The sequence below is a fragment of the Lepisma saccharinum genome, chromosome 6 (assembly GCF_977018435.1).
Source record: "Lepisma saccharinum chromosome 6, izLepSacc3.1, whole genome shotgun sequence".
Classification (NCBI taxonomy): domain Eukaryota; kingdom Metazoa; phylum Arthropoda; class Insecta; order Zygentoma; family Lepismatidae; genus Lepisma; species Lepisma saccharinum.
In genome coordinates, this window is record NC_139234.1 from 59,208,157 (window position 1) to 59,232,376 (window position 24,220).

The window sequence follows — 24,220 nt, forward strand, 5'->3', positions numbered from 1 at the left end:
CTTATGCACTTCATGTTGACAACGAATCAACAATGGATGGCATCCCCCAAAATCAAAACATTAATTCACAAACTGATTACGAAGCTCTGGCGTCCGGACCCACAACCGCTTCGCAATAAGCTAAAAAGTAACCAGAAAAGCGAATTAAAATGAACCAAACCAATCCACATTTCAACTCTGTAGTTTACGCTACCGCCTCTGGCTCACACGACCGACACACCGATCTCTCCCATATTGCGTAGGCTATTAAATCGAGTTTACATTCCCTTGCATATCGACAGACATGCACTAAAATAATACATATCGTGGCTGCCTTGTACAATAGGGCTGTAAAGAGACAGCAAACGTTTACTTGTTCAAAGTTGATATCGATAAAAAGAAGCAGACAAAGCAACGCACTGATAAAGTCTGCAATGTACACTTTCCTCTTCTCGTGTGGATTCAAATGTCACGTGGTCGACTGTTCCACAAGCATGTCTGAGACTGGTGCGCCTCTTCTGTCCTTGGAATAATCATCTCAAAACATTTGACCTTGTCGTTTTTAACTCGCAACCTCCACCCCCCTCCTCTCTCCGAATCCTCTGCTGGCTTTGTCGAGTCTATATCTTGATAGCAGACTTGTGGTTCTGTCGCAGTAGTCCACTCGACTCGGCATAAGCAAGAACCCTCGCAGCAAACTTCAAGTGTTTCGAAATGGCAAACCGAAACCCAACAATCAAATATACCAAGGTAAGATAAATTGTTTTATTAAGTGAAAAGTTGTTGAATATTAGATTTTTCAATGTATAATATTTGCTTAACTTAATGTAAATTCCGTTTTCGTTCAACGCCAGTGCTAGTTTTACGTAGTCTACTATTTTGTGCACAATGGGAAAGCTAAAACTATTCCGTAGCATAAATTATAAATACCTTTTAGCAGTTTACATGATTGATGTTAGTAATAACTTTGTCCCAGTGATTTGATTTTTCAAATATTCACGTGAAGAAAACCATAACACAGACAGACGCTAGTCAGTACTCTCTCTTGAACGCTCGTAAATTGGTGTTTTAAGTCCACTTTATGCACAATAAGGCTAATCGGGACTGGACCTACAGTTTAAAGTGGGATCCGAACCACTATGTGCCTCCAACGGGTATCGAACCCAGGACCCCTTGATTACAAGGTGACGACGCTACCGCTGCGCCATCGGGGAGGCCTGAACGCTCGTAAGTGTCGGAACAGATTTGATGTTGATACAAAGAGTTGAGTAGTGACATAACTAAATTTAAAGTTCCATTTGTACCGATTACAGGAGCGTGGGGAGACATTTGGGGTCAGGCAATGAATGTGATTTTATTTCACACAGATGTGTAATAATAATTATAGCTATCTTTATATTACAATGCATATGAAAGTTCGAACCTACAATACAAAGTAGCCTATTTGAAGAACCCTTACGATTGTGTAGTGGTTTTTCCTGTAAATGAGTCTTATTGATTTCCTTTCTAAATTGTGGTGGGTACCCGCCGATTTAAATATGCGTACACTATACAGTGCCCAAGGGGGTATTGATGGGATCATAACCCCCCTTTGAACCAGTATTCCTAAAGAAAAAAACCTACACGCGCGCACCCACCCACCCACTCATGTAGGGAGGACCATATACTATACAGGATGTAGCCATACATTGTCGATAAACTTTCAGAGTGCATAGATTTGATTTGCTTTATTTTACTTCGCTTTTTGTGCCACTTTTGGCTAATTTGCAAAGATTGGGATGAGTGGTGACATGATGAAAATGATGAATGGACACTCACAAACATTCATGACCAGGCCGGGATTCGAACCAGAGACTCCTGGCGTTGTAGCGCGATGTGCTAACAACTCCGCCACGGGGGGAGGCCCAGAGAGCATAGAGAACATGAAGACGAACAACCTTTCTCAGTGACGTCTAGCGCATTTCTGGCCTCCTCGAAAATGTTGTAGCAACGCTCTTGGCTTGTAATCTAGGGCTTTCGGGTTCGATCCCCGATGGAAGCAAATTTCACAGCATGTACTGTAAGTGGCACGGATTCCACTTTAAACTGCAGGTCGTCTCGATTAAGCTATCTGGGACTGGACCTACAATGTAGACTGGGATCCGAACCACTGTGCAATGTGCCTCCACCGGGTATTGAACCCCCTGTGACTGTCCAATATTGACATTCACAATTACTATGAACTGATTGTAAAAAAAAAATAAGGTGTTTGCAAGACTGATACATATTTAATTTGTTTAAAAAGTTTTTGATAAAATTTGAACATCAAAAGAATGGCTGTGAATACTATCTATCTATCATTGTGATTGTACAAGTGTGTTAATATAGATATATATTTGAAATTATGATGTGTCTACATTTTTATTTGTGCAATCCGAGAACTTAACTAAAAGGTAATTTGGGATTAGGCAAAGGGCCACATCTCACCCCGAACTGTTTATTAGAAGGCGTCGACGTTACCACTATATCCGGGCCACGCTAACTCCCAGCCCTCATTCACAGCGCATAACTGTTATTTTGATAAAATCCTTCGTAGGCAAAGGCGACAACAGCGGGTCTCTGCCAAGGCAGGTCCCGCGCCGGGAGTTAGCTGGGTTCGACTCTGTCATTTTGGAAGCCCAGAATCTGAAGAAACCTCGTGATTAGGAAAGATGTTTTGTAGGCTTCTGCTCAGTGGGCTATGAAAACAGATACGAAATTATTACGAAATATTAATGATATTGTAATTTGAGAAATCGTTCATCACCCAAAGGGTTCTTTGTTTATCGAGTGTTAAACTAATTATTTTAACCAAATGCTAACAATGTTCACATTAGTTGCAAAATGTATGTAAGCAGTACAATGTCTACTGGTGCAGAGTTCGACATAGACTCGGAGATCCATATTTTAGCGAAGTACAAAAAAAATTACAGCTTATCATTTTAGGTATAGTATTCATCAGTGTAGATAAAATGCAACCATATTGTTATCATTACATTTATTTGACCTGGCATGCAGTTTCTTCTTGCACACCAACGGTGTTGAATTCTTGTTAATTTCCTCATGTGTAAACATCTGGCGTACTTGAAACGGCAGGGAAAAATTATGGGATTGGATTTACATCAGGTCTGCAGGGAAGCCAAAAACTGATATGGCGTCAACGCTTCTGTTGGTGTCGAAATGTGTGTATTAATATTATCGCCCTGTAATCAAAAGGTCTGGGATTCGATTTTCATTTCGGTTTTAAATAGATCCAGTAACTATATTGTTGGACAGAATAGCAAAAAGGGGAGCGAATTTACAATACCGGAAGTATCTCCAATTTGTTTCAAATTCGGCATACTCACTAATTTTGGCCTCCTAATCACGAATCTGCAGTTGAAATTTGGCGGTCACGTCTAGAAATTGCAAAATAAGACTATATAAGTGGGTCCGTCAACGGAGTAAACACCCTTGATTTATGAAGGAAACAACTATTTTTTGCAATGATTAGCGTTTCAAAACTATGTTTATGATGACCCTTAATTTTTACTATGCTTGCCTAACCTAACCTAACCTAACCTAACCTTACCGTGAATACTTTGAGGGGCAAACACTTTTTCCACCTTATGCAAGACAGACGCCATTTTCTCAAATGCAAATCAACGCTCCACGCAACGGGTAGCGAACTTCAGTTGTTCACATCATCAAACATGGCTACCATAACAGTGTATCGACAATCATAGCGTTAATATGTTCACGTAATTTCACAATTTCTGGAAGTGACCGCCAAATTTTAACTGCAGATTCTTGATTACGAGACCGAAATTAGTGAGTATACATGAAGTGTTCTTTCAGAACTGAAAAAATTACTTAGACGAGTGCCACGCTTTTCCTTAGCACACGCCACTGGTATCGAAACGGGTCGGACAAAATCCCGGTATAGTGCTAGTCTCTAAAGTAACATCACTTTACTTCAAAGAAAGTTCCGAAAGATCGGCAAAAAAGGAGGATAATGTCATAAAAAAGAGGACACAGCAAAAAATGGCAACACATTTGCCAAAAAAATTACCAACAATTTGCTTACAGAGACTTTTCAGGTGATCTCTTTCAATAACTTCCTTTTATCTTTAAGCAAAGAAAGCAATCTCCTAATCTGTAATTTAACAAATGACAAAGAATATCTACAATTTGAAGCATATATTTTTACTCCTTTTCTAATTCTTGGATATTAGAATGAAATTTTCCCACAAGTTAATACAAATGTAACAAGTAAGATTAGCTTTAACTTATTTCCAAACACCGAATTACAATTTTTAAGTTGTTTAGATTTGGTAGAGAAATATGATTTTAATGCCACGAACATTTCTATCACTCTTTCAACAGCAGGGGAAAGTGACAGGCACCTTACACTTTATGTCATATTCGTTTCTTTCATCCTTTAAGAGCTGGATATTTTCTTGAAAGATAATTGTTGAATTTACACTTTCGCTTCGTTATTTCATAAAAGTAAATATTACTTAATAACCAAAATTCTCACTACGCGTTTCTGTATCGTGTATGTAGGCTATAACTCGAAAAGGAATTGGCGGACCCACGTGGCGAGGTGGTTAGCACACCACGTCAAAACGCCAGCGGTCCCCGATTCGAATCCCAGACTGGGCATGAATCTTCTTTGTGAGAGCCCCTTCACCAAAATCATCGCTCATACCCATTACCTTCTCTATCTGAAAGCCTGATCGCTTGCTCTCGTCACGTGACTAAGCGTCAGCAACTGGAGGCGAGATAGCCGCCATGTTTGAGTTGTTTCCTGGGAATCAATGTTGGATTTTTAATGAATAGAGGAATTGTAATGAAAATTTAGAACTGTATTCGAGTTTACATGACGTGTAAATATGCTTAAATGTACAAAAGGTATGGTGCATAAGTGTTGTGTGCTCAATTACAGAGGCAATTATGATGAAAAAGGTTAAGAGTAACGTTCACATTTCTTCAAGATGTTGCTCAAAATAAAAAAAAAATGTGTAGTGCAATTCAATGTGATTCGGTCCCTACGAAAAAGTACAAGTTAAGTAACAAAGGTTTTATCCTCATAAATAAATAACAGAAATAGCTCATGATGTAAGGATTTCATGTGTCCGGAATAGGCATCTAATATACTCTTAGATTTGGTCAAGTTCTACCTTTTGTCAACAAGTTTTTTAGAAATATAAAATAATTTACCCTGAATTACAACGTTAAGATTTACGTTAAGATGTGTTGTTGTTTATATTCATCGGGTGGGTAAATGTCAAAATTGAACATCATAAAAGAAATAAATATACCTTAATTCTATACGATAAAAAAAATGGGTTTACAGCGTTAAGACGATCGCCTCCAGATGATGACGTCTTGACTAAGCGCTGCGGCCTGAACCTCAAGATGGTCTTGTCATACCCATCTTCGCAATTAGCCAATAGAGGCAGAAAAGCGAAGTAAAATAAACCAAATCAATCAATCGAAAAGGAACTGCACAGACTACATGCGTTCCAGCAATCTCAGAGGTCGAAGCAATGAGTTAGAATAATACTAATGATTAGGGTGCGGAATTTTGCCTATTTGCCTTTTATATTCCTTTGTAGTAAAAGTAGTGTATATTGGTTGTTTCAACGCAGTACTTAGTAGGTATCCTCTTTTTTTACTAATTGAATATCACTTTTTGACATATTTTGACAATTTTTTGTCGATGTTTTAGCGTTTAGCAATGTTTTTAGTACAATTTTCACTATACTCATTTTTCCCCCACTCGTACTTGGTAGGTATATTATGATCTTACGTGATACAACTTAACCTATCCTTTTTTTACGATTATTTAATTTTTTTTACGATCCTAAGTGATATAACTTAACCTATCATTTTTTTTATTTATGCACTGTTTGAACGTCATCATTTGAGGATCATATTTTGTAGGTATTTTTTTTTTATCAATCGAATATAAGTTTTTGACATATTTTGACAATTTTTTGTCGATGTTATAGCGTTTAGCGATGTTTTAGTACAAATTTTCACTGCACTCATTTTTTCCATTTATACTTGGTAGGTATATCACGATCTTACGTGATACAACTTAACCTATTTTTTTTTTTACGATTTTTTAATTTTTTTTACGATCCTAAGTGATATAACTTAACCTATCATTTTTTTATTTACGCACCGAACTAACCTACAAGGGACTCTGTTTGTTTTAATATTTCAGTATTATAAGGTTTTCACAAATTTTATATAACCTAAAATGTGTTGGATGTTGATTTTTAGTATGTGGCAATTTTTTATGAATTTTAAAACTGCTCTGTGACCCTCTCGTTCTTCACGTCGTAGGCGAAGGACTTCTCTGCAATTAGGATGACACTGCATAGGGTATCCTCGGGCAAGGCATCGTGGAACTCGCAAACACCCACTCTACAAAAATTCTACTATATGATCTTTCACTGGCTAAGCTAACCTACAAATAGGAATTGGCAGCACTGACTTATAAACCCACTGGGTCTTCTTGGCATGTTTTTTCATGATGTGTTGCCAGGCTATTGGGCATCTTGGCGTATACAATGTATACAGGGTGTTGCAAAATACCTGTTACAACGCTTGGGAGGTGATTCGACAAGTAAAAACAAGGAAAAAATGCCATGTGAAAAAATGTCGAAATCGGCACCGTTTTCGAGTGACAGGCGTGCGAAAATCGCCTCACACCATGTTTATGGCACAATAACTCAAGAAGGAAGAAAGATATCAATGTCGGAATAAAATAATACAAACAAAATCGTACCTGGCGAATGCAATGGTGCATCAATTGAGGCCCAGTGTAAATTGCGCAAGGGGACTCTCAAAGAAAGTGGAGAATCCCCTGATGGAAAATACAAGAAATTTACTACTATCTTCTACATAATGTTGAGATCGGAATGTAGCCAGTAAAATATGGCGACGTATGTCCACATGTCTCACTACTTCTGGGACACCATCCCAAATGGAAAAAAATACGGGAAAATCATAAAAAAACGTTTTCAATCCCTTAATGTTGACACACTACTTTGCAGTACGAAAAACGAAAGTTAAACAATGGCCACATGTCGTCAGGCTGTACATACGTATACTACAAGAGAGCTCCCCAAAGAAAGTGGATAATCCTCGAAGGAATGAAGACGGAGAATGGCGAGAAAACGCACACAATGGCATGTAACATTTCCAGGCACAGCACATCTGGAAGGGATTCCACTGAGAAGCGCACAGCCTCTGCACATGCAGATCGACGGTATGAAGTACAGCGATATCCAGCATCTTCACTCGCACCTTTCCTAAAGGACACTATGCGGTGCTGATAGGGGCTCACAAACACCGGTATACTCAGAGACTTTGTTAAAAATGTCCGCCATTGACTTGAAGACAAAGATGACATCGGCGAAGCACTGATTGTCTGGTACGCGCAAATTCCTCTTTCATGTCAACAATTGTCCCAGCAGCGGCACTAACACGAGCAACGAGATCCTCAGCACTTTCCACGGGGGTTTCATACACGAGCCTTTTCATTTCTCCCCACACAAAGAAATCCAGTGGTGTGAGGTCGGGGGAACGAGGTGGCTACTGTAAAGGTCCACCCCTGCCAATCCAACGATCGCCGAAAATACCGTTGAGTAAGGCCCTGGCTCCCCGGTCGAAACGTGCGGGGGCGCCGTCGTGTTGAAACCAGATACGTTGTCTACCTGCCAGTGGCACGTTTTCCAAAAGTTCAGGCAATACGTCATGTAGAAACAACCGATAATTCCCACCACACAAAGTAGAGGGCAAAATGTACGGGCCTATCAAGTGGTCACCTACTACGCCACACCACACATTCACTGCGAACCTATGTTGATGATGGCGCACAATGATTGCATGCGGATTGTCCATATACCAGACGTGGCTGTTGTGGCTATTGAACATGCCGTCCCTGGTGAATATTCCCTCATCGGTCCACAAAACTCTTGTTGGGAAATCTGGAATGTCAAGAGTTTGTTGCACGTACCATTGGCAGAAATCCAAGCGTAGAGAAAAGTACGTGGCAGTATGTAGTGCACCTTATGCAATTTTTTATGGGTGCAACCCCTCCTCTTGAAGAACGCGGAACACATTGCTATGGTGGGTTTGTTGAGTACGAGCAATGACACGTGTGCTGGTGTCAGGACGGACTCGTATCGCGTCCAACACGTCCTCTTCAAATTGCACAGTGCGGGGTCTTCCACAATCCCACCTACGGGGTAGTAGAGATCCAGTTTCACGCAGTCGAGCACCAAGTCTTTGAAAGAGTGCATGTTCTGGTAACCGCCTATTGGGAAAACGTTCGTGATACGAACGCCGTGCTTCACGGCTGTTTCGGTTTGCCTCTCCATAAACGAGATGCATATCAGCAAGCTCGTGGGTAGAGTACTCCACCATTGTCCTGTTCGAGAACTGCCCAGCAACAGGGGCACTGTCCCTCCGAGTGACGGATCACAACTGCCGTGATTAGCACCCACGTAATGTCACACAGGTGTCCACGCAGTTGTTGCAAACCGAGAAAGAACACGGAAATACGTACTCTACGTACAATATTCCTTGGCGCAATTCAACCATACACACACGCCAGACTAAACTCCACGCTGCGAGACGCAGAACAGACAGGAAAAACAACGGTCGACTACACTCTCTACGTAGTATCCACCAACACTAATACGTAACAGGTGACCTACACTCACAGCGCCTCTAGTGGGGCTATCTGTATCAATTAGTTGAAATCAATCTGAGCGTAATTTGATGGCATAGCGTCATTTTCGAGTGAATTTCCTATTTCCCGAGTGTGGGACGGTGTCCCAGCAGTAGTGGGACATGTGGACATACGTCGTCACTTTTTACTGCCTACATTCCGATCTCAACATTATGTAGCAGATAGTAGTAAATTTCCTGTATTTTCCATTAGGGGATTCTCCACTTTCTTTGAGAGTCCCCTTGCGCAATTTACACTGGGCCTCAATTGATGCACCATTGTATTCGTCAGGCACGACTTTCTTTGTATTCTTTTAATCCGACATTGATATCTTTCTTCCTTCTTGAGTTATTGTGCTTTACACATAGTGTGAGGCGATATTCGCACGCCTGTCACTCGAAAACGGTGCCGATTTCGACATTTTTTCACATGGCATTTTTTCCTTGTTTTTACTTGTCGAATCACCTCCCAAGCGTTGTAACAGGTATTTTGCAACACCCTGTATATTTTGAGAGGGGGGTTATAGCTTTTTATGCTGTACGAATACTAAAAACTTGACAGTGACAACCAACAGAGTAAATAAACCTACATGCAGAAACTAACAACACTAGTTTCTGACAGTGAATTTGAAATAAAATATTAAACAAAATACATGAGTAAGCACTGTGATTACAAATAATACCAGTGTTATGCCCCCCCCCAACTCCAACTGGGCAACTGGGGAAAATAATTGTACAACAATTTGTACCTAATTGTACAATACTTGTACCTAATTGTACAACATATACACAGACATAAAAAAAAGAGCCTTCCCGTAACTTACTTCATGCACAATTTATATGATTTTACAACTGTGAAAAGAAAGCATATGTGTTCTGTATGCACACATTCATTCTTATTTTTCGAAGTTGAATGGAAGCACATGTTTTTACGCTCTCGTAATACTGACCTTGCCCCAGTGATTTTAAATTGCTTCCATCCGTTTTTTTTTTCTGTGTTATTTCCGCATGCACGCAACATTCGCTTTCAATAGTTTAATGAAATACAGAAGGAGTGTTAGTTTAGCAGGTTTTGAGTTTACAATTTATTAAATTAAACAATAATTTATGTAAGAATATACTTGTACTTACCGAACACAAAATAATAAAAAGCACATGTGAATCTTTGCGTGTGTTCATGTTATATGACGACTGAGTAAAAAAATAATGTTGACTCCCCGAAAGATAAAAGTTCCTGGTTCGACATCAGATGCATGCAAATTTTATGTTTTGCTCTCCAAAATCTTGATTTTTATGTTTGTGCTATTTGTCATACAGCAGAGGAGAAGAGGGGAGAGGGGAGGGGAGGGGGTACTATTAGCGCCATCTATTAGCAAACAATAGAAATAAAAAAGTAGGGTCAAACTTTTTCAACACCCAAAAATTTTAAACGTCTTCGTTTAGTAATACGATCAGCAGAAGATGTTTGAAGGAGTACTCTTAGTCGAGAAAGCTAATTGCTAGGGCCCATATATTGCTAAAATGTTCTTTAATTTACATATTTCTCATACCGCCATATGTTGTTCTAGTTGACTTCTTCCAAAAAAATGCTAATTAGCGAGAGTTAATTAAGCAAGGCAAGTAAAAGAAGCAAATAGGACAATATGTGGCGGCGTGGAAATATGTAAAAATTCGACTCGATTCGAATTAAAATTGGGGGATATTTTGCATTTTTTCCTATAATATACAAAACATTTACCGTACATAATTTTTTCTATTTACAACAGTATAAAATAAGAGGAATGTGTGACAATATCCATATTAATTAGGAAAGTATGTTGTATGCTAGGTTAGCTAATTGCGTCTTCTACAGCTTCACTGTATAGAGGAAAGATGGAAAAAGAGAGCTCTACAAAAACTAACGCTCTTAACAATATTGTACGCCCCGTGAAAATTATATATAAATAAGGCATAAGCGTATTATCTGCTTTCATGTCAGATTTTACCGACCTGTGAGCTGTAGTGTTTAGGTGACAAACGACACGCTCAAATATAATACCGTTGACAATATTGTACGCCCCGTGAAAATTATATATAAATAAGGCATAAGTGTATTATCTGCTTTCATGTCAGATTTTACCGACCTGTGAGCTGTAGTGTTTAGGCGACAAGCGGCTCGCTCAAATATAATACCGTTGACAATATTGTACGCCCCGTGAAAATTATATATAAATAAGGCATAAGCGTATTATCTGCTTTCATGTCAGATTTTCCCGACCTGTGAGCTGTAGTGTTTAGGCGACAAGCGGCCCGCTCAAATATAATACCGTTGACAATATTGTACGCCCCGTGAAAATTATATATAAATAAGGCATAAGCGTATTATCTGCTTTCATGTCAGATTTTCCCGACCTGTGAGCTGTAGTGTTTAGGCGACAAGCGGCCCGTTTAAATATGATACTGCTGACAATATTGTACGTATATTGTATTGTATAGGAGACTAGAAGCATATAATTTGGCAAAAAAAAAAACCCAAAGTAAGGTCATAGAGAATAGTTAAAAAAAGTAAACAATTATATTTTGCATTGCACAGCATTAGGTATTAAATAACATACCCCCAAAAAATCTCTGCATTATGCGTTCTGAAAAAAATTGCCCCCCTACGTGCCAAATTGCTATGTCAAGTAAATATTTTTAAAAGCACTGTCGTACTTGTGTGCCGGGAAAGCGAATATGTGCAACCAAACTGTGCTCTAAGTGTGGAAAAAATATTTCTATTGCCAACTTCAAGTTGTTTTTTTTGATGCGTATATATATTATTATTTTTTTAACAGAGGAAGAAAGTCCGTGCTTCGGAAAACGCGGTGATGTACGTAGTGATATTTTTCTTCTCCTGCTCAGACTTGTACCAATCTACTGTGTACCGTCTTCTTCCCTGCATTGCCTCGTTTAGTTCGTCCGACCTCTCGTCCAATTTTTCCCCTGCAGCCGAAAGCAGAATGTTGAGATCAGCGCACCTCAGGCTACTGATCTCCCGAAGATGGTCCTTGAGAACCATTTCACAAGGGATGCGAAATTCCGGTGTTGTTTTTGCTATGATTATAAGTTTTTTTACATCCTCACAATCTCCGTTTACTGCGTGTTTAAATATTTTACATAGTAGCTCGGGCGGCAAATCAGTTATACGAGACATGTTGTTATTATTATTATTTTTCACTTTATGTTATTTATATACCCTACCCCAATTTTTGTTTTGTGTTCATGGCGATGGTGGTAGAGTGCCACACACGTAAATTTGCTGTTGCGTAGAAACGAATTTTCGTTTCGTCTCCCTCTCTCTTAGCATCATGTGTTCTACCCTGCTCGATAACCTTCGCTATTGTTGCCACATTGTCATTCCATTCCTGGACACACTCGCGCAAACATCATTGAAAACAATTGAATAGCGCTCCAGCTCGCGGTTCCCACCGTTCGGTAGGGACGCTAATGTGGCAATATAGCACGGTGTAGTGCTTGCTTTTTTATGCAGTGCATGTTTATTGGCTAGCTAGTAACTAGTGTTGCCAACTGTAATAATGAAGCACTATTTCTGTCATGGAAGGGGAAAAGGCAGGTAAAGTGGCGGTGAGTTTTGTTGGATTGGAAGCACCATATTTTTATTTTATACTAAGTATTTGACTGGTTTGACGTTGTGTGCGTGTATTGCGTGTGTGTATGTAAAAGTGTGTGTTTGCTAATGAACGTTAAATTCCATAATGCCTCCAGTTCTGTCGAAGTTGAAATCAAAAACCTTGCATAGCCAAGCTCGGGAAATTCTAAGCAACGTGCACGAGTTCATGAAGGAGGAAGCCAGTCATGGTGTTAGCATCCCAATAAAGCATTTTGGCAAGAGAGCAGCGAACAGCAGCAACAAATTGTTCATATTTCATAATTTTGGAATTATTCAAAATAAATAAATTATGTAGCTCCAACATCATTTCAACTCTGGCTCCGGCACGTGTTCTTGTAGAAATTGCATAGAGGAGACTGTTATTTTTGCTGCTTAATGCGATACATATTGTTTTCTGTGTTAAAATTGCCATGCTTTGATGGGTGATAAGCCTATTGAAAAACTGTGATCGAGCGAGATATTCTTTTGCGCTGAATAGTATTGAAATAGCATAAGAAGTCTCATTATTTATTTTATATTTTGATGTTTTAGTTAGGAATATATTGATTTTCAATTTTCCGCTGCTACGTAATGACCGGGGGGTCGAAATAGAGCGGCATCTGCCGCCACCTCCCAGGGAGGCAAAATGACTAGTGCCGGCCCTGGTTCATAACAAAAGAAAAAGCCGCGCAGCTTATCGTCTAGTGGCAGTATATGTACTTGTTATTGTTGTGGAAGCCGGCATTTTTTGTAAATGTACAACAAAGGCAACCGACTGTCGCCGATCTCAGAGAGGAAATAATAATACTGCTTCAGGAGGAGTGTTATGGTGCAATTGTAGCGGTTTAATACGTTGGCATGTTATTATCTGCCGTTGCAGTTTCATACCAGTGTATACGGGTTTTGGAAGTGAAAAGTTAGAACGCCACCAGTGCATTCATTAATGCAATGAAAAATAATATATATATTTTTTTATTTTGCTTGAAATCACTCAAATAAGGAATCGTATGAAGAAGTCTTCTTTGCAGCATTTTTGGTAATTTTACTTATGTGTTAGTTCATATTTTGCGAATTTTTTAGTCCATATGTATGTAGCTACACACAAAGTCACTTGTTAGTACATATTAATTCTAGTCCTGGTATAATGCATGATGTTTAAAACTCAACGTTAGATAGACCTGAATTCTCTAATTTTATTGTTGTACGTAACAGCTGTGCATCGGCGCACTGCAGCGATTTTTCTATCTGCTCCATTAACAACACTGCTTTTTTAGTTGTTTCGCGCATCGCACGGCAGAATTATCTGCGCTGGACTCTACCCAGTGCGGCAACCTGTTCACCCAGCGATGCGTTTCTGCTCACGAACTTTTCGAAAGCTGCGTGCTCTAACTTTCTGTCTGCTTCGTGACGTGCATCCAGATCCGTCTGCGTGGTGTTGTAAGCGATGTCGTGATTTTTGCATGCGGCGTCCAACGGATTCACACTCTTGTCCCCTCTCTTCAATCTTTTCTCGAGTTTGGTACCCGGTCCGCAGTACTGGTAGCCAGGTAAATGCATCTCAAAATTAAACTTGTTACCTTTTGAGAACAGGCACCTGTACGTGTTCTCGAAAAGTTTGGAGCAATCCAAATACCAACAACTGATGAAACTGTACGATGGTCTGGACATTGCAACGTTCGCCTCGGAAATAAAACCACTCGACGATTGTCGTGAAAATTCAGTCGTTGTGTTTGACGACGCTATCCTGGAAAATCAAAATGAAATTCGCAACTTTTTCACGCAAGGTCGTCACAAAAAAAAATGGATTGCTTCTACCTAGCTCAAACGTTTTCCAAAATTCCAAAAACAGTTAGTACGCGACAACGCTAATTTCATATGTTTGTTTCGTCAAGATCACACCAACCTCAAGCACGCGTACGATGACTACGTAGGCGGAGACATGAACTACAATCAATTTTCGGAACGTTACTGCTCTACTTGCTGGAACGGTGACGATTTCGGATTCGCGACGATCGACATGACGAGGAAACCCAACGACGGAAAATACAGAAACAAAATCAACGACTTTCTAAACGTTGCAACGTTGTGAGAAACGACGTTTATAAATATACGTTTAAACGTTTAAACGTATATTTATAAACGTCGTTTCTCACAACGTTGCAACGTTTAGAAAGTCGTTGATTTTGTTTCTGTATTTTCCGTCGTTGGGTTTCCTCGTCATGTCGATCGTCGCGAATCCGAAATCGTCACCGTTCCAGCAAGTAGAGCAGTAACGTTCCGAAAATTGATTGTAGTTCATGTCTCCGCCTACGTAGTCATCGTACGCGTGCTTGAGGTTGGTGTGATCTTGACGAAACAAACATATGAAATTAGCGTTGTCGCGTACTAACTGTTTTTGGAATTTTGGAAAACGTTTGAGCTAGGTAGAAGCAATCCATTTTTTTTTGTGACGACCTTGCGTGAAAAAGTTGCGAATTTCATTTTGATTTTCCAGGATAGCGTCGTCAAACACAACGACTGAATTTTCACGACAATCGTCGAGTGGTTTTATTTCCGAGGCGAACGTTGCAATGTCCAGACCATCGTACAGTTTCATCAGTTGTTGGTATTTGGATTGCTCCAAACTTTTCGAGAACACGTACAGGTGCCTGTTCTCAAAAGGTAACAAGTTTAATTTTGAGATGCATTTACCTGGCTACCAGTACTGCGGACCGGGTACCAAACTCGAGAAAAGATTGAAGAGAGGGGACAAGAGTGTGAATCCGTTGGACGCCGCATGCAAAAATCACGACATCGCTTACAACACCACGCAGACGGATCTGGATGCACGTCACGAAGCAGACAGAAAGTTAGAGCACGCAGCTTTCGAAAAGTTCGTGAGCAGAAACGCATCGCTGGGTGAACAGGTTGCCGCACTGGGTAGAGTCCAGCGCAGATAATTCTGCCGTGCGATGCGCGAAACAACTAAAAAAGCAGTGTTGTTAATGGAGCAGATAGAAAAATCGCTGCAGTGCGCCGATGCACAGCTGTTACGTACAACAATAAAATTAGAGAATTCAGGTCTATCTAACGTTGAGTTTTAAACATCATGCATTATACCAGGACTAGAATTAATATGTACTAACAAGTGACTTTGTGTGTAGCTACATACATATGGACTAAAAAATTCGCAAAATATGAACTAACACATAAGTAAAATTACCAAAAATGCTGCAAAGAAGACTTCTTCATACGATTCCTTATTTGAGTGATTTCAAGCAAAATAAAAAAATATATATATTATTTTTCATTGCATTAATGAATGCACTGGTGGCGTTCTAACTTTTCACTTCCAAAACCCGTATACACTGGTATGAAACTGCAACGGCAGATAATAACATGCCAACGTATTAAACCGCTACAATTGCACCATAACACTCCTCCTGAAGCAGTATTATTATTTCCTCTCTGAGATCGGCGACAGTCGGTTGCCTTTGTTGTACATTTACAAAAAATGCCGGCTTCCACAACAATAACAAGTACATATACTGCCACTAGACGATAAGCTGCGCGGCTTTTTCTTTTGTTATGAACCAGGGCCGGCACTAGTCATTTTGCCTCCCTGGGAGGTGGCGGCAGATGCCGCTCTATTTCGACCCCCCGGTCATTACGTAGCAGCGGAAAATTGAAAATCAATATATTCCTAACTAAAACATCAAAATATAAAATAAATAATGAGACTTCTTATGCTATTTCAATACTATTCAGCGCAAAAGAATATCTCGCTCGATCACAGTTTTTCAATAGGCTTATCACCCATCAAAGCATGGCAATTTTAACACAGAAAACAATATGTATCGCATTAAGCAGCAAAAATAACAGTCTCCTCTATGCAATTTCTACAAGAACACGTGCCGGAGCCAGAGTTGAAATGATGTTGGAGCTACATAATTTATTTATTTTGAATAATTCCAAAATTATGAAATATGAACAATTTGTTGCTGCTGTTCGCTGCTCTCTTGCCAAAATGCTTTATTGGGATGCTAACACCATGACTGGCTTCCTCCTTCATGAACTCGTGCACGTTGCTTAGAATTTCCCGAGCTTGGCTATGCAAGGTTTTTGATTTCAACTTCGACAGAACTGGAGGCATTATGGAATTTAACGTTCATTAGCAAACACACACTTTTACATACACACACGCAATACACGCACACAACGTCAAACCGGTCAAATACTTAGTATAAAATAAAAATATGGTGCTTCCAATCCAACAAAACTCACCGCCACTTTACCTGCCTTTTCCCCTTCCATGACAGAAATAGTGCTTCATTATTACAGTTGGCAACACTAGTTACTAGCTAGCCAATAAACATGCACTGCATAAAAAAAGCAAGCACTACACCGTGCTATATTGCCACATTAGCGTCCCTACCGAACGGTGGGAACCGCGAGCTGGAGCGCTATTCAATTGTTTTCAATGATGTTTGCGCGAGTGTGTCCAGGAATGGAATGACAATGTGGCAACAATAGCGAAGGTTATCGAGCAGGGTAGAACACATGATGCTAAGAGAGAGGGAGACGAAACGAAAATTCGTTTCTACGCAACAGCAAATTTACGTGTGTGGCACTCTACCACCATCGCCATGAACACAAAACAAAAATTGGGGTAGGGTATATAAATAACATAAAGTGAAAAATAATAATAATAACAACATGTCTCGTATAACTGATTTGCCGCCCGAGCTACTATGTAAAATATTTAAACACGCAGTAAACGGAGATTGTGAGGATGTAAAAAAACTTATAATCATAGCAAAAACAACACCGGAATTTCGCATCCCTTGTGAAATGGTTCTCAAGGACCATCTTCGGGAGATCAGTAGCCTGAGGTGCGCTGATCTCAACATTCTGCTTTCGGCTGCAGGGGAAAAATTGGACGAGAGGTCGGACGAACTAAACGAGGCAATGCAGGGAAGAAGACGGTACACAGTAGATTGGTACAAGTCTGAGCAGGAGAAGAAAAATATCACTACGTACATCACCGCGTTTTCCGAAGCACGGACTTTCTTCCTCTGTTAAAAAAATAATAATATATATACGCATCAAAAAAAACAACTTGAAGTTGGCAATAGAAATATCTTTTCCACACTTAGAGCACAGTTTGGTTGCACATATTCGCTTTCCCGGCACACAAGTACAACAGTGCTTTTAAAAATGTTTACTTGACATAGCAATTTGGCACGTAGGGGGGCAATTTTTTTCAGAACGCATAATGCAGAGATTTTTTGGGGGTATGTTATTTAATACCTAATGCTGTGCAATGCAAAATATAATTGTTTACTTTTTTTAACTATTCTCTATGACCTTACTTTGGGTTTTTTTTTTTTTGCCAAATTATATGCTTCTAGTCTCCTATACAATACAATATACGTACAATATTGTCAGCAGTATCATATTTAAACGGGTCGCTTGTCGCCTAAACACTACAGCTCACAGGTCGGGAAAATCTGACATGAAAGCAGATAATACGCTTATGCCTTATTTATATATAATTTTCACGGGGCGTACAATATTGTCAACGGTATTATATTTGAGCGAGCCGCTTGTCGCCTAAACACTACAGCTCACAGGTCGGGAAAATCTGACATGAAAGCAGATAATACGCTTATGCCTTATTTATATATAATTTTCACGGGGCGTACAATATTGTCAACGGTATTATATTTGAGCGAGCCGCTTGTCGCCTAAACACTACAGCTCACAGGTCGGGAAAATCTGACATGAAAGCAGATAATACGCTTATGCCTTATTTATATATAATTTTCACGGGGCGTACAATATTGTCAACGGTATTATATTTGAGCGTGTCGTTTGTCACCTAAACACTACAGCTCACAGGTCGGTAAAATCTGACATGAAAGCAGATAATACGCTTATGCCTTATTTATATATAATTTTCACGGGGCGTACAATATTGTTAAGAGCGTTAGTTTTTGTAGAGCTCTCTTTTTCCATCTTTCCTCTATACAGTGAAGCTGTAGAAGACGCAATTAGCTAACCTAGCATACAACATACTTTCCTAATTAATATGGATATTGTCACACATTCCTCTTATTTTATACTGTTGTAAATAGAAAAAATTATGTACGGTAAATGTTTTGTATATTATAGGAAAAAATGCAAAATATCCCCCTATTTTAATTCGAATCGAGTCGAATTTTTACATATTTCCACGCCGCCACATATTGTCCTATTTGCTTCTTTTACTTGCCTTGCTTAATTAACTCTCGCTAATTAGCATTTTTTTGGAAGAAGTCAACTAGAACAACATATGGCGGTATGAGAAATATGTAAATTAAAGAACATTTTAGCAATATATGGGCCCTAGCAATTAGCTTTCTCGACTAAGAGTACTCCTTCAAACATCTTCTGCTGATCGTATTACTAAACGAGGACGTTTAAAATTTTTGGGTGTTGAAAAAGTTTGACCCTACTTTTTTATTTCTATTGTTTGCTAATAGATGGCGCTAATAGTACCCCCTCCCCTCCCCTCTCCCCTCTTCTCCTCTGCTGTATGACAAATAGCACAAACATAAAAATCAAGATTTTGGAGAGCAAAACATAAAATTTGCATGCATCTGATGTCGAACCAGGAACTTTTATCTTTCGGGGAGTCAACATTATTTTTTTACTCAGTCGTCATATAACATGAACACACGCAAAGATTCACATGTGCTTTTTATTATTTTGTGTTCGGTAAGTACAAGTATATTCTTACATAAATTATTGTTTAATTTAATAAATTGTAAACTCAAAACCTGCTAAACTAACACTCCTTCTGTATTTCATTAAACTATTGAAAGCGAATGTTGCGTGCATGCGGAAATAACACAGAAAAAAAAACGGATGGAAGCAATTTAAAATCACTGGGGCAAGGTCAGTATTACGAGAGCGTAAAAACATGTGCTTCCATTCAACTTCGAAAAATAAGAATGAATGTGTGCATACAGAACACATATGCTTTCTTTTCACAGTTGTAAAATCATATAAATTGTGCATGAAGTAAGTTACGGGAAGGCTTTTTTTTTATGTCTGTGTATATGTTGTACAATTAGGTACAAGTATTGTACAATTAGGTACAAATTGTTGTACAATTATTTTCCCCAGTTGTCCAGTTGGAGTTGGGGGGGGGCATAACACTGGTATTATTTGTAATCACAGTGCTTACTCATGTATTTTGTTTAATATTTTATTTCAAATTCACTGTCAGAAACTAGTGTTGTTAGTTTCTGCATGTAGGTTTATTTACTCTGTTGGTTGTCACTGTCAAGTTTTTAGTATTCGTACAGCATAAAAAGCTATAACCCCCCTCTCAAAATATATACATTGTATACGCCAAGATGTCCAATAGCCTGGCAACACATCATGAAAAAACATGCCAAGAAGACCCGGTGGGTTTATAAGTCAGTGCTGCCAATTCCTATTTGTAGGTTAGCTTAGCCAGTGAAAGATCATATAGTAGAATTTTTGTAGAGTGGGTGTTTGCGAGTTCCACGATGCCTTGCCCGAGGATACCCTATGCAGTGTCATCCTAATTGCAGAGAAGTCCTTCGCCTACGACGTGAAGAACGAGAGGGTCACAGAGCAGTTTTAAAATTCATAAAAAATTGCCACATACTAAAAATCAACATCCAACACATTTTAGGTTATATAAAATTTGTGAAAACCTTATAATACTAAAATATTAAAACAAACAGAGTCCCTTGTAGCTTAGTTCGGTGCGTAAATAAAAAAATGATAGGTTAAGTTATATCACTTAGGATCGTAAAAAAAATTAAAAAATCGTAAAAAAAAAAAATAGGTTAAGTTGTATCATGTAAGATCGTGATATACCTACCAAGTATAAATGGAAAAAATGAGTGCAGTGAAAATTTGTACTAAAACATCGCTAAACGCTATAACATCGACAAAAAATTGTCAAAATATGTCAAAAACTTATATTCGATTGATAAAAAAAAAATACCTACAAAATATGATCCTCAAATGATGACGTTCAAACAGTGCATAAATAAAAAAAATGATAGGTTAAGTTATATCACTTAGGATCGTAAAAAAATTAAATAATCGTAAAAAAAGGATAGGTTAAGTTGTATCACGTAAGATCATAATATACCTACCAAGTACGAGTGGGGGAAAAATGAGTATAGTGAAAATTGTACTAAAAACATTGCTAAACGCTAAAACATCGACAAAAAATTGTCAAAATATGTCAAAAAGTGATATTCAATTAGTAAAAAAAGAGGATACCTACTAAGTACGACTTTGAAACAATCAATATACACTACTAGTAAAACATAGGCTTTAATGTTTAAAGTTCGTTTCATGGTGTTTCTAGTCCTAAAACACATTTCTATAGTGCCTATAAATGCCTATTTTGATTAATCGTGCCCAAAAATCGCTATTCTGCAATTTTTGCATACTTCAGATATTTTTTGCCTGCCTTTGGCTTTCCCTAGATTGAAGAATGTAAGAATGTTGATGTACTGACTGAAATCTGGTATTTACCAGATTTGAGGGTCTCAATTAGAACATTGTTTGAAAATATTATATTTGTTAGAATGGTGTAAATTGTTTTTTTCATCATTTGTTCAAATTCGCACAGTATTTTGCACAAGCTGTTTTTGTGAGAATTACTTTGCCCCGCAAATGTGAATTTCGATGAAAAGAGTATTAATATTAATAGTTTGTTAATCGTTATCGCACTTTTATGTATAAACTGAAGTGCGAATACAGTCTGTGCATTGTAAGGGTAAAAACACGGTGAGGCACAGGGACCCTTGCTCATCGCACGGAGTCCGGTCAAGCCATAAAAATGTCAGGATATAATGATTGAACCGGCTGTCGGACAGGCACCTTGACCACCATCGCACAAGCTTGCAAACGACAACTCTGTCAAAAAAAAGTGGGGAAACAGGAGGGTGTCTTCCAGGAAAGGGAGAAGTGACGTTGAGTGGACCAATCACAGAGCCATCCACTTGAAACAAAGGACCCAAGATCAAACCGTGTTTGTTCCTGGGAACCTTTCGCGATGAGCGGGGCCCCACTATGTTTTTCCCCATTTAACTCCATGGTTTCGAATTACCGGAAACTTGTCCCCGTGAGTTTCTGGCGATGTGTGATGTGTTTCACTGTCTTTATTACCCTAAGAATATAGTTGAAATTGAAATAAGTTCACATTCATTGTCTATTTTAACGTATTTCTTAATTTTAGGGTGCCTTTTAAATGCCTATTTTCGTGCCTTGTCTTAGTTTATATTGCCTTTTTAAGTGCCTATTTCAGAGATTTTTAGTTCCTATAAATCCACACCCTACTAATGACTCAGTCGGGAAAGTGATCGTGTTGAGCTTCCAGATGCTAGGTGAGCATTGCTCGAATACTTAACGCACCCAAAGTGATATGCCTTAAATGATCGTTACATGTGGAAGCATTCTCTAGGCAGCACATTTGCTATGGTCTTTGCTATACTCTTTCCAAAAAGGAGGACATTTGCCGATTTCTAAAAAATCCGACCGGACGCCGGACAGACACCTAAAAAGGAGGACATGTCCGGACAAAAGAGGACGTCTGGTCACCCTACACTTACAACCATATATCAAGTCCACGTGGAGTCCAGTAAATCCTCGCCTGAAACCTTTCCCACCAATAGTGTCCGTCCAAGAACTGACCGTATCTTGTCAGCTCCACGTGCAGTAATGAGATGTTGCTAATTCAGTTTCTTTAGAGATTACTGAACGCGAGATTGCTGTTGCGTTATCTTTGCTAGGTTGTGCTATTTTGTTGTGCTATATTTTATACAACATAAAGACCACGGGAGTATAACGTCGCAGTGAATGAATGGATGTCTAAACACTGCAGGCAAAAGTGAGAACAGCGCTTTGCCGAAAACAGGTGGTGGCTCGAAACCAGATACGGTTCCGGTCGGCTTCCTCTGAGGTTGTCAAAGATACCGAACTGCTGATGCTTTGAAGACTTCAGCTATACGCCCCCTCTGTACCCTTCAGAAAACGCACGTTCGGCGCACTTTTTGCCCCAACTGCTCACAATTGGGCGCCTTGTTGAGGAAAATTTCCACCGCCCTCTTGGCTGTCCCAGTCCGGCCCTGGTACCGAACAATGTTTGGAAGTAACTGCGTTACAAGTAAGTTACTTTGTTTGAGGAATTCCAACTGTAACTACGTACTTTTAAACTGTGACAGCTAATTTTTTTCTTTAAATAGAAGTAACGTTATCGAATTATTTCTATAGTTGTAGGACATTTGACATTTTGTAACGTTGGGAACAAGCTAATTTTGGCAACAATTTCAAACTATGGGTCTTCTCTGCATGCTAAGGTGAAAGTATTTTCGTGGAATCGCCTCAGGCAAGGAAGTTAGGCTTTGGTGCATGCTAAATTTAGAACATCCACACTTTATTGCAATTCATTTATAATTGCTAGCCCCCCTCCCCCACCCTACTGAAGGGATGAGGCAATATTGTGATCGCAATAACTGCAGAGAAATGAAATGTTTCGAGCTGAAATTCATCGTTGGTTGACTGACACTTGCACTTGGGCGAAATTGGTCAAATCGTTTCGAGATCCTCATTGATCCGAGATGACTGCAATATCGAGGAGAATCTCCAGTTTTAATTCATATTCTGATTTTTTTTCCTCCACAATAAAGTATGTTCCTATACTTGACACACGCCCCTCACTTCTAACTCGCTGACAATGCAGCCCATCACTCTTCTTAAACAATATTGTTTACCGACTAGTCCTTGCGGAGGCCGATGTCTATTGTTGCAATCGTCTCGCCGATAAGGCAAGTGCCGAACGACAAACCGCTGCTCCGATTTTCGGGCGTCGGTGAAATATGCTAGTTAAGGTGAAGAAAGGTCGGCCTCCGGAAAAAAGCTAGAACAGCAGGCGCGAGGAATAAAAAGCAGGCCATAAGACTGAGACCGGGTTCAAGGTTCTCAAAGGATAAGATATTATGCAGTTTTTTCTTTTTAATCCAAGTCCTGAAATTTTATCTTTAACTTGTACACATCTTTCAATTCCATTTTCTTTGAGGGCTATAAAAAACCGGAGGTACATAGACCTGGTCCTTCACGAACCCCAGAAAGTCACAAACTGTCATGTCCGGTGATCGTGGGGGCCACTTGCATAGATTTTGATCTTTGGGTCCAGCTCGTCCTATCCATCGGTGTGGGAGGTTGTAGTTCAGAAAGCTGCGTACAAATAGATGCCAGTGAGGAGGGGGGGGGGCTTTGCATCTTGTTCTAGAATGTAGTCACCTCTCTGTAACAAGTTGAGGAATTAACCAGTCACATAGCATTGTTAAGTGGCTTTCACCTGTGATTGTTGCCCCCTCCCCTTTCTGAAAAGAAAGATATGAAAATATGTCGAGTTAACAGAGCGTTGGATATCAATTTTATCAATATATTCAAGTAACTATTAATTTTATGACATCTTGAAATCAGGGAGTGTCTTTGGTGAAAATTTACAGTAGTAACTCCACCGGAAGTACCTGCCGCCATTTTGAAAATCACGTCATCATTCCAAACTCGCATCATAACCAATCAAAAACGAACCGCCATATTGAAAATACAAAATTAACAATTTCCGAACACAAAAACGATTTACGCCTTTGAACACACAGTAAAATCAAATTGGAACCACACCACTAAACACGAAGAGGAAACACGCCAATAAACACAAGGAAGAAATGCGCCTTAAAAATGAAAATGTAACCACGCCAATAAACACGAGAGAAAAAGACGCCATTAAAACACAAGGGGGAACGACAAAAAAATAAATGATTAGCCCCTTTCAACACACAGTAA

At 39.3% G+C, this 24,220-nt stretch overlaps 1 protein-coding gene across 1 annotated transcript in view; it reads left to right on the forward strand.

The window, feature by feature from the left end:
* The first annotated feature begins 575 nt into the window (after positions 1-575).
* LOC145988805 (aldehyde dehydrogenase 1A1-like) overlaps positions 576-24,220 on the forward strand; it is a 40,097-nt gene continuing 16,452 nt past the window's right edge. The window contains exon 1 of the mRNA XM_083124001.1: positions 576-729. Coding sequence (XP_082980127.1) covers positions 694-729 — 36 coding nt within the window. The 5' untranslated portion in view covers positions 576-693. The remainder of the gene's footprint in view (positions 730-24,220) is intronic.